Source organism: Nicotiana sylvestris, chromosome 12 (assembly GCF_000393655.2).
Source record: "Nicotiana sylvestris chromosome 12, ASM39365v2, whole genome shotgun sequence".
Lineage (NCBI taxonomy): Eukaryota > Viridiplantae > Streptophyta > Magnoliopsida > Solanales > Solanaceae > Nicotiana > Nicotiana sylvestris.
The window spans coordinates 146,768,087-146,780,462 of NC_091068.1; the positions used below are offsets into that span (position 1 = coordinate 146,768,087).

General features: G+C 35.4%; 1 protein-coding gene across 1 annotated transcript; it reads right to left on the reverse strand.

Moving 5' to 3' along the window:
• Positions 1-274: 274 nt before the first annotated feature.
• On the reverse strand, positions 275-8,322 carry LOC104233888 (ataxin-3 homolog). The gene is made up of 2 exons (XM_009787349.2): positions 7,867-8,322; positions 275-1,163 (listed from the first exon to the last, which is right to left on the reverse strand). The coding sequence occupies exons 1-2, from the start codon at positions 8,098-8,100 to the stop codon at positions 582-584; spliced, it is 816 nt and encodes a 271-aa protein (XP_009785651.1). The 5' UTR covers positions 8,101-8,322; the 3' UTR covers positions 275-581.
• Between the last annotated feature and the right edge of the window lie 4,054 nt (positions 8,323-12,376).

The window sequence follows — 12,376 nt, forward strand, 5'->3', positions numbered from 1 at the left end:
AATCATGCAAACTATTTATTACTTCATTTTACAGAATTTGTATTGTCCGGAAAAAAATAAATTAGAACTTAATAACAGGAAATTGATAAAGTGGCTTTGTTCTGGAGGCGCTTATGCTTTACTTATCATCGAAGACCACAGTTTACTAATAAGATGCTTCCAGCTGAAATTTCAGATAAGTACCAGTCTAGCAGATGCCTGATCAAAGCCAATAAAATTATCACAGGACTAAAGAAAGAAAAGAAAGTAAAGTGAATGGAGGAAGAAGAAAATATAACACATAAGAAAACAATAATTGTAACTAAATTGTATCGTAAAAACAGATTGAATGGAGGAACTAAATAGCTACAAAGTACAAAGTCCAGGAAGATATAGGTTTTCCATTTTTGTTTTCAAATTTGTATAGCTCCATCTTGGTCTCAGCCAACAAACAACATCACTGTGTATTTTTCTTTTTAAATAAGTAAAAACATCACTGTTTAGGCTGCAGATTATGAACTAGTATCCAACACTGGATACAATTTTGAATAAAAACTGTTCATAAGTTTTTTCGGCTTAAAACACTGTAAAATATTTCCTTGTCATGCATTAGCTGCACTTTTGTCCTTATTTTCATTTTCCGAGGTGTCAGGTTTGCTGCTGACAGCGGGGGAAGAATCCATCAAGCTGGCAGCAATTGCAGCTTTCAGATCCTCATCTTCTTGATCTAAAAGCATTCCATCTTCCTCATACTGGCGGTATGGGTCAGAAGGCCACGAAGTTTGACCACTTCTGCCACCAGTTCTCTGTGCTGCGTTGCAGGACTTGGTAATCCTCTCTGCATCTTCTGGTAACAGCCATTGTCCATATCCATTAGAAGCTTCAGAAGAACTGATCGGACATTCCTTGGGAAAATTTCCCTTCACCAGAAAAATGCTCCAGCCAAACCCTTTCAAAGAGTCTAAATAGGCTGAAAGGTAAAATTTGGAAAGGTGCTCAGGCGCAGCCTTAAGACTGTCAAAGTTGTACCACTCCCCATTTACTTTCCTGATACAGAACCAATGGTCCTGCAAGTGACAGATAAATGCACTTTCCAGTTCTGGATCAATCTGAGCCGGCTCAGCAACTGGGCTGTCCAGTGGAATGATTTGCAGATCCCACACCTCCAGTGCCTTTTGCAAAACCTGCCACCCAATTTCAAGTTAAAAATTAAGCTCTGCAGATAAAGCATAATGGTAATATAAGAAAAGCAATGGAAAAATAGATGCCACAGGAACAAGCAAGTTGTATGTTCATAGTGCCTGATTCCCTAGTTATGTCACACGCTAATTTGTCTTGCTCAAACTCAAACAGTTTAAACAAAACTTTGGGCTACATAAATGAGCAATAAACCCAGGCTAAAGCTAGACATTTCACTTGCTAACGGGGCAAACTAGATTTGCATTTCCACCATTCTTTTATGTCTAGCTAGTATATTTAATGGTGGCCTCAAAATCAATACCACCTGCATATCCAAGGAACAGGTAATCATTTACCATAGAGGATAAACAACATGAGAATAAATAAAATGCATGTCGGTAGGTTGCATTGAAGAAAGGAGAATTATTAAAAGGTTAACAAGAACTTTTAAATTCCAAACCAGCATACAGACATGTAGATCCAGTATTGGCTACATATCTATCTCTTTATTATCACCTGTGAATTTACATGCTTTTGATAGGGACAATTAATTGGTGATCTTCAAGAAATAAGATGGCAATGAGCAGCACTCCTGCCTCTCAACACCTTCCGTGATAATTACCTTATTTACAAAAATTTCATCCCATAAACATGCTCTTACATGCTAAAAGTAGACCACTAGGGATATTGACAATCATTATAATTCCTTCTTTATTTTGGAAGAAGGTATGTGTATAATAATCTTTCCTTCTATATCTGTTGAAAAAATAGGCTTGCCGAGCTTATGTTTTCAATTGATCGAAATTGGGACCCTACCAGATATTTAAATATTTGAAAGAGAAGATGTGATATTTGATTAGGAGACTAACATCAGACAACATTTACTGCAGTCACAAATGCTACTTTCTAATCTTTTTTATTTTTGCTTTTTTTAATAACGGAGGTGTTTAAGCCCGTGTGCCGGCACCTCAACTATTCCATCGAGTACCCATTACCTTTTTCACTAGCACAGGCATCAATATACTATCAATCAAAGCTCTTTCACAACTAATATGCCCTAAACTATACATAAAGTTCTCAAAGAACTTTCAAAATCAGGATGAAGAGAAAATTATAACTAAAGAAGAAACCAGGATCATTTGCCAAACAGCATTTGCAAACAGCAGGAATCAGAGCAAAAGCTCATCAACAGTTTGACAACGAAATGCCATACAAATACATAGTGGTTTTCATCCATATTATGTTCTCTCCTCATTGTTGCTCAAATTCTATCACTTTTTTCCCCTTTCTTTTTCTCTCTTTTTCCCTTTTTGATACAGTGGCGATATCAAGCCAGCTTTGCATCTCGGCTAGTCCATTAAATACTTGTTACCTCTCACCAGCACATGTACCAGGTAAGTCTGTCCACCAAGACCTAGACAGATAACACAAGTTCACCTAGTTTCATCTCTATTCAGATTTCACTAGATTGTTACTCCACCTCTTTGACCGAGGGCCTCTTTTCTCTTTCTTTTTATAAAAAAGTTCTTTTTTGTTCAAAATATGACATGTCATACTTTTGCGTAAGCTGGTGATCAATCCTTAGATATAAGAATGATTACAAGACCATCTCATATTTAAAAGTTACACCCATCAGCACTCAAACTAAATATTATTGATTGTATTTCTCCTTTTTAAACTTCAAAGTTCAATCACGTCAAGAAAGAAACTAATTTACTTCTTTGATGTTGAGCTTGAATCTAGTCTCCTAATTAGAAATCTCTTCTTTAGTTTCCACAAACGCAGAATTCATTATGCTTGGTACACATTTACAGAAGTCCCATAAGAACATTAAACTTTGTTACCTGAAGAGAATATAAAACCAGATTGCATTTGGTAATAAAAAATTTTAACAACAACAACAACATACCGTGGGGTCTGGTAATAAAAAATTTTATTTACCAAACAAAAAAAGAATATAAAACCAGAGGAAAAATCTTGCTCACTAAAAATATGGAGCCTTCTCTTCAATACAGACTCAAATCCATTGCATACACACTAAATGTTATAGAAATAGTTGACAAAATAATCTGATAAGATTCTTATTGTGTTGGAAATTGGTATCCATTCCATTCATAGACAGGATATATCATATTAAACTTGGATTTTGCATCCTTTATATACAAGATTTCATTACAATAAAAGGCTGGATCCTGTGTTCCTTGGTAATCAATAGTTTTATGACAGTTCAAAACTGATGAGATATTTCCTCAGTTCATATGTCTACATATTTCGTCAGATCTGAAATTGCACTCCTGCTGAAGTCAGCTCTGCCTAAAGTGAATAAAACACGAACCATAAATCAACTCAATTACTATGACAGAAAGTGATACAATTTCTACACTCATGGAAGTTCAATTGATGACTATGTTTTTTTTTTTAAAAACTGAGGAATATCTGATGGCAACTGGTGCCCGGTTTAAAATTCGGTGGATAATGGGTCCGACCTTCTGCCCTTTTTCAATTAATACCAAGCTTTTGTTTTCGGGCAGGGTTCGAACATGTTACGTGCACCTAACCCACAGATCACATGTTGCGCCCTTACTACTAGATCAACTCCAAGTCCCTGGGGCCAAATGATGGTAAGCTGCGCATTCAGATTTTAGAAAGAATAAAATATATTCATCTCACAAACTTCATCCAGAAATACAAAGCAACACTCCACCACTATCACCCCATAAAGGTCCCTTAATGACGTGTAATTCAAACCGGTAATAATTATGCTACAGAAAAGGGTTTTCGACTTCCGTATTACGTATTGTAAGTGACCATGATAACTCTTTATGTAGGAAAGAGATAATATTTGATTAGGAGACTAACATCACACAACATTTACTGGGGGCTAACATCACACAGCATTTACTGCAGTCATATCAAGGTGCTTTAATCAAAATTCTTTCACAACTAAAAGACCTTAACTCGACATAAAGTTTCCAAATTAACTTCCAAAGTGAGGATTGAAGGGAAAATTTAACTGAAGTAGAAACCATAGTCATCTGCAAAACAAAAAGGGATCAGAGGAAGTACCTATCAAGGACTTTGTTAACAGAAGAATATGCTAATACATAGTGATCGTCATCTAAGTTATGACCACCTCCTTTTTCTTTTTTTAAGAAAATGTTTACCTCCTTTTTCTTCTCCTTCCTTTTTAAGATAATCTTTTTTTGTTGGGAAGTCGGGTGGTTATATTAGATCATTTCATATATGTCTTGTGATGTGGTGATTATTTGCTAGATTAACGAGTTTAAAAATTGAACCCATCAGTGCACAAACTTGGGTTTAAATAATACTTCTCCTTTCTTCACTATAAATCTCACTGAAAAAATTTACTTCCTTCATATTGATTCATGGTAGATCTGCCAAGGACAAATTTAATTAACTGGCATGATATTACAACTAATAATCTAGTATGAACCTGGTCTACTGAATAGAGATCTCATCTTTAGTTTTCACATATATAAAGTTATCATGCATACGTAACAGAATGTTTACCGAAAATTAAAAATTTTATTGTTCACTGAAGAGAACCAAAACACAGCTTGCACGACGAAGCATCCCAACAGGCAGTTTGGATCTAGAAACCAGGCCCAGACAGAGGTAACACATGGACCCCACTCTCCAATAGAGGACGCGTTCCAGCCCCCCAAATCTATTGCCAAAAAGGAAGCAATTTGATATAAATTTTCGACACTATACATTCAGATGTTTCCTCTTCCTGCTACTACTTTGATATCCTTTTCATTTATAAATAAGATATTGCATTAAAGCTGGACGAGTTCCTACAATATCAGTACTTAAGTGACATATTTAAAATTGATAAGATATTTGTTTACGCAATTTGTTGGGGAGGGGCGTGTTGGCTTGGGGAGTGGGTGGTGGGGGAGGTAGTGCGGAGACAATATGTTGAGGATTGCTTTCCTGGTGGGAGGTAGCACTATAGCAGGTAACGGGTGGAACAATCGAGGTGCACACAAGCTCGTCCAGACACCACCATCATTAAAAAAGAATATGATTATGATTCTTGTAAATGGAGTTAGGGCGTAGTGCACGATTCATAGTAAGGAGGTACTATGGTAAGTTGCTACTTGCAAGTTAGAGAGAAGTCGTGTTTCCTCATCTATCAATTTGGATCCTAGGGTGCCAGAAAGATATGCTTTTTATGCTTGGTTAGTGGTTAGGGGTGCGATTCTGACGGTCAAAAACCTGGGAAGAGGAGGATCACATATGTTAGTTAGTGTTTAATGTGCAAACAGTTGGGAGAAGACGTGGATGATCTCTTACCGCATTGCGAAGTAGCATCAAGTTTGTAGTGGGAGTTTTTTAGATGGTTTGGAGTACATGAACATGCCGAAACTATGAAGAATGCACTATTTAGTAGGCCGTTTAAAGGAAGGAATTGAAGACACCTTGTGTGGGTTGTCATTTTATTAGCACTTACGTGACAACATGGGGGGAAAGAAATAGCTAACTTTTGAATGGGAAAGAGCTTGATTTTGTGCAGTAGAGGAATAACCTCATGATTTTAGTTTTTTTTGGCGCACCCATGAGATTCTTATTTGTATAGAAAATTAGGCGTCTTTCGTAGAGAATCATAAATCATATCTTCATGTGGATTCTCTATTTCTTTGGTATATCTCTGTGCTTTTGTATGGAGTGCTTTTCCATTATTAGTAAAATTATTCCGTAGGAACATGCTATCATGCAATACGTGAATTTCCACCTTGTTGAAGATCTATTAGCGCACCAGAATTTCCACCTTGTTTAAGATCTAGTGGTACTAGCGAAAGGCTTAAATGAATAACCATCGTTGTCAAGAACTTTACTTTTTGAAATGGAAAGTACAAATTTTGTTTAGGCATTTTATCAAATCCAGAATTCGAGACTATTTCTGGAATCCAACTTTACCGAAAACAAATGCAAAATACACATTAACCCTAAATACAATTATAGGAAGTTCCACAATCTCTGCATTCATGGAAGTTTACTTGACTGCTTAAGCTATTTTTGCATATTTTAGAAAACAACATACTAAATTGATCCCACATGCATCTCCCAAGGTTAAATAACAGATAAAATACCACGATAGCAACGAGAGTCCAGATCAGCAAATTCAAAATGAAAGTATCTCATCAAAATAATCATTTAAATCTTCAAAATGTAGCCAAACTCATTGGGAACTCTTGACTTCCAAATTTAAATATCATTACTATTTAGATTAACAAATTAACATTTTTCACATCCAAGGACGTGGCCCAGTGATCAATGGTCAATGATGGGTGAAAACCTTGGAGACCAGGGTTCAAATCCATAGACAAAAAAGGCCAGGTTATTTATTCCAATCGATCTAAGGCTTGGTGGATGGAGTTATCCGATACTTACGTCGGTGGAAGGTAGCAGGTACCCGGTATAATAGTCGAGGTGCGCGCAAGCTCGCCCAAGCATCATCCTTATTAAAAAATAGAAATTTTCCAAAGTATGGTAGGGCATATTGACAAAACATGGCAATATCCATGAAGATGAATTTGCCCATTATATTCAAATGGTAGCAATACTGGTAGAAAGGAATGCAAGGGAAACTACGTCCTGCACCCTTCATTATATTGCAGGTTTTGGATACGAAAAACAGAGGAATAGGTTTAGAAGATACAAAAGTGATCTTTTTTGTCCCAATTTGGTACCTTATTAATAGAATTTTTACCTTATCAAAAAAGAAGAAGATACAAAAGTGTGTTCTCAAATGATGTTCCGATCCAAGTACCATATCATTATTATAAAATACAGAAAACCGTCTCTGCTTCTCATTAATCAAGTACAAACTGCAGATATTGCTATCAGTTTATAACTCTAAGCTATACAAGTAAGACTTGATTGTGAATCAGCAACTCCGTGAGAGAAGTGTCATCCATTAGGACTTGAGAGAAATTTCAATTCCATAATTGAGCAAGTGAGCTAGGTCAGATGTGGAGCTACACAGAAGATGGACCTGGCTCTTTTCCTATTGAAGCTCGATTGAGTTTCTGGCAAATCATTTTCACCTAATTACATGCTTGCATATTATACACAATCAACCAAGCTTGAGCCAAAAACATTTAGCACACACATGACGCATTACAGGACTATGTATACCAAAGAAGTGTTAATTTAGATTTTATGCATCTAATACAAGGGTTTCAATCAAAAAGCGAGTTGAAACTCAGCTGGAACAGTTCAAACCTTATCACAATAGGATTATGAATTTCAACACAGGATTTCAAAAGGGTTTAAACTGCTCAACACTACTGCTTTCACATCAATGCTAAATACTCAAGATAAACATCATACAATAAAGAGCTCTAGACTACCGAAAACCTATCATTTCCTTATCAATCTTAGTTTGAATTAGCATTATTCAAAAGCTGACTAAAATTGACTCCTTGAGTCACACCAATAGTCATCCGATGTCAAACATAGCACAAAAGATACAAAGCAGCATTCAAAATAAGCAACTTACGCATCAATTTTCCAACAAAAATCCTGTCTTTACTTCCATATACGCTCAATGAAAAAGGTAAAAACATTAATTACACATAAATTTAATTTCCATTCATAAATCACTGCAGAATCACAAGACTTCAATTTTCAATTAGCATAAAGCGCATAAACATAAAATACACGTGTCTGTGTGTGAACCTGGATGCTGAAATCGCCGTCGAGGGAAACATTATGAGACTGTTCCGGAACAAAGTCGCCGCCACCTTGTACCATCATCTGCCGCTCCGCACGGTCCAGATCGGAAGCCACCGCCGCCAAATCGAACTCTGAGAAGAACGGCCCTTGTAAAACGGTGTTCACACAATGCACTGCGCAAAGCTTAGATTCTTGTACCTCATGGTACAACATCCCTCCATTGCTCACACCTTCCATTTTCCCTTCAACTTTCTTTGCCTTATCACGAAGCCAAAGCAAAAAACCCTAGCTTTTCGATCAGAACACGCCTTTTATTTTTTTATTATCAAAATATAGTCTGGGTGAGAGATGTGAATGTGAAGTTCAGTTAATTTGGAATGTAGAACACGTTAGACTTGAGGGTGCAGAAACAAGAGTTTGGTCGCTTCTTTATCCTTCTTCCTAATTGACACGTCATCTGCTATTCTCGGACCCAAAGGTTAAAAAAATTGATATATATTCATTTATTTGCATTAAATCATAGTATAAATAGATTATTATGTCGATCACACGAGCTCTCATCCATTAATGATGGTTAAATGATACAAACAAGTAATTTTTTAGCTGTTTTAGCATAAATTAAGAAATTCACCTTTTAACATTAATTAGTAATAAAATTGATCATATTAACATTTATTATCTCTTCACATAAATACTCTAACACTATTTACTTCAAGGGCAATGTAGGAAAAGAATAATTAATTCATTCTTGAAATCTGAAAAAATCACTTATTTTGGACACAAAAAAAGACCGAAAAATTACTTATTTTGAACAGGAGAGAGTAGTATTCTCATCCGTATTAATCAATTAAAAATGATAAAATAACTATGTATACATTAATTGTGAATAAATATTTGCCGAGTTGAGAAACATCTCATTTATTCATTGTCTTTTTTCTTTTCTAATATTGTTTGTCTTTTGGCAAAATACATAAATATTCCCTTTAAGTTGTCATGAACTATCCGGCAAATATCTTATATGAGCTCATTTTCAATTAAACACTTTAAGTGATTATAAAGTGTATCAAGTAAATACTCGACGTAATCAGCCGATGTGATACACATTTCAAAATAATTTTAAGAACCAATTGGTATTAACACGTGGCTAAACAATTAAAATAAAATTAATAAAAAATTAGAAAACCTAATAAAATATAAATTACAAATTAGTCACCACCACTACCCTACTTCTTTCTTTCTTTTCCCCTTTTCCTTCTTCAACTCTTCTTCCCAAACAACCGCATATAACAAAATACACAATCTTTTAATCCAGAAAATAGCTTAATTACATAATTATTTGTTTTGCTGGTAGGTTAAATCAGGTTTTCACATAATTTTGCAGGTGCTTCTTTAAGGGCCCATTATGAATAACATTATTGTGCTTCATTTCTTATAATTCCGTCGCCGCTGATGACACCGAGCAAAACAGGTAGAGTTTCGCTACCAGTTGCTAAACGACAAATTAATTGGACCATGAAATTTTTCAAATTATAGGCCTCAAAAGGGAATTGGAGAAGGTCGATTGCCGGAAATGAGATTGAATATTTATGCATGATCAGTGACTTTGTTATGGAGTAGTGGTTGTTATTGATTTTTTTTTTAAGATTGAAGGAGAAGAGATGAATTAATGGCGGAAAGTGGAACCGTGAAAGAGTTGTTGATATTCCTGTGTTTAGGTCAAGAAAATTTGGTGATGGAAATGAATTATTTTAGGAGTAAAATGGAATTAATATGGGAAAAATTAAAAAGGCAGTGGGATCCACATTAAAATTATGGTGGAGATGAATTTTTCGGTGAAGAAAGTGAAATTAACCAGGGGGGGGTATGGTGGGACCCACATAAAATTAAGTTTAATTTGAAAGACGAGAACAGAAAAACACAATAAGATCCATGTCATCCTAAGGTATCTACTAGGCACACTTTTACCGAGTAGAAGTGTCTAACCGAAAATAGACTCAGTTAAGGGGTTTGCCTCGTAATTGAGGACAATTTCAAGGGACTATTTATTTATTTCGTCTTTCATTAAAAAAATCCTAATATAACTGCATTCCAAAAGTTAGTTTATAAACTAAATAGTGCTAGACCATATAAAGATACTACTATTACTCAGTATCTAAACCAAATTACCAATAATATGATATATATATATAGAGAGAGGATAAATCAAGATCAAAGAAAGGTGTGTACGGGTAAAACTGGGGGCAAAGTTTCCTACGATTCCCCGGTGAGAGGACGAAGGGGAAGCACAGATCGACGAAATAATAGTTGAGGTCGGCAACCCCTCATATCGAGACCTAGGAAGAGTGAACGATATATATGACATCCGACATGGTAAAGCAACGCGCTCCAGACCGAGTATAACTTCTAGACCTCGGGAAAGGCGGTGAATGGTTATGCATGACGAATAGGGGACCGTAATATTTGTCCTCAATCAGATATGACGGCGCGAATCTCGTTCAATATCGATTATGGATCAATAATTACCGGAAAAAGAAGATTTTACCTTTTTTAGACTTATACTAGGACTGAAACTCTCCTACTATATAAAGGGAAAGTTTATCTTTAGTCTGACACATTGTAATACGCAATTCAAGGCAATATATGTAAGCCTCGTGAATTTTTATAATTAATTCAGACTAATTTCGAGATTTAAGGATGTAAGTTAATTAAACTGAACTACAAAAGATTAATTAATAAAACCATATTATTGGATAAGTAAGAAACTAAGGGTTGTCCATGACTAAGGGGACAAGGAGACAAGAGCATTAAATCGAATTAAAAATGAACAAAGGAATGGAAATTAAGAAAAATTTAGTAGCTTGATAATGGAACTCATTTGAATATAAAATGAGAAGTCAAAAGAAAGAGGTCCAAGGCAAGTTAGAGCTTGCAAAGGCAATGAACTGCAGTGGTAGCGCCAAAGTCGGCGTCCGCATTTTTCAGGAAATGGGATAGGTCGCGCGATATTGGCGCGTCGTGCCTGCCCCGCGTCCCAACGACTAAAGCTAGATGAAAAAATTGGAGTTGTTTCTTTCTTGGCAAGGAATAAGAATGGGTCATAAGACAGATATTTTAATACTTAAGATATTTTAATTATTTGGGACTTAATTATTGAAAATCTAGAGAGAAGGAAGAGCCATCTACCATTAATATATCTTTAAGGTATGAATTAAATGTCTTTTTTTTAGTAAAATTTGGTTCATTTATTATATCTCTTAACTCTCCAACATCATGGAATTCATAGATCTTTGAAGAAAATCTCAAGGACACTTCAAGAACTCAAATCTAGAAAATTCTAGGGTTTGACAAAGAGGTAATATCTTCACTCCAAACTTAGGTATTATACTCCATGAGCGTAGTAGAGTGTATTATGAAGGTAGAATTTTATTTAAACTTCTATTCATGAAACCCTAAAAGAGTTGGTTGGTAGGGAGGATGAATAGTGTTGGGTCTTATTTGAACAATGTTATTTCAATCTTCTAGTGGAACGAATAGATCCCACAATATGTTTAATGAAGGATTTGGAGTCAAAATTCAAGGATTTACCTTCAAGTGATGAAATGGGGATTTTTGCTAAACTTATGAAATTAGACTTAAAGTTTTAGACACTTAGTTGGGTTAGTTAGTATTGTTGTGACACGTTATTGAATTATGTGAGTTCGTATATGTAGATTGAGGCTTGTCGGCATTATCGGATCATTCGGGTAAGGTTGGAAGCGATTTGAGGTACGTTGAAACTTATTACCTTCAGAGCTTTTCTCCAAACTCATATCAAAACACGATTAAATTGGGCTTCTAAATATGAGTCTTATCTTGTGGGGACGAGCGAGTTGGGATTGTACCATTTCTTGCATCATAGAAGATTTGAGTGCTATGAATATTATTTTGTTGAAATGTTATTCAAATTTTAAAACTAAACAAATGAGAATAGCACTTGTAGTATTTTTTTTTTAAAACGCAAATACATGAGTTGTGAAATATTTTAGATTTAACTATTTTCAAATAATTGATTTAGCTATGAATATTGTCATCGATAAATGTAAAGGTTTTGGGAGTTACTTAAGTTCACCGAGATTGACCTTGGATATTTTTTCTCATTAGGTCATGAAACTACACGTGCCGGTGTAGGCGTAGAACCTACCTTACGGTTGGGGACTACGACAGTGTACTTCCCATTAGGGGGTACTATCGTGCTACTTTATTAGCACGGCTGAGTCGATTCGTGCGGCACCACGATGAGACGACCTGAGCAAGTAGGGTATATGATACTTGCCGCTAGGTACATAACCTAGTTGACCTTTCCTCGTGTCAGTGATAGTATAGTGCTCCCGGTAAATGAAAAATCTAACATGATTTTGTAAAGATCAACGCTAAAGGAAGACATTGAAATGTGTTTTATCTTATTATTTTATTTCTAAATTGTTAATTGATATAAATATTTCCTTCTTATATCAATTGTTATTGCATATCTTAC

What these genes read in the sequence shown, in the direction of transcription:
- LOC104233888 (XM_009787349.2), bottom strand. Translation starts at nt 8,100, where the DNA reads ATGGAAGGTGTGAGCAATGGAGGGATGTTGTACCATGAGGTACAAGAA. An exon ending in ACGGCGATTTCAGCATCCAG is followed by an intron (nt 1,164 to 7,866) that starts GTTCACACACAG and finishes ATTGGGTGGCAG; the next exon opens with GTTTTGCAAAAGGCACTGGA.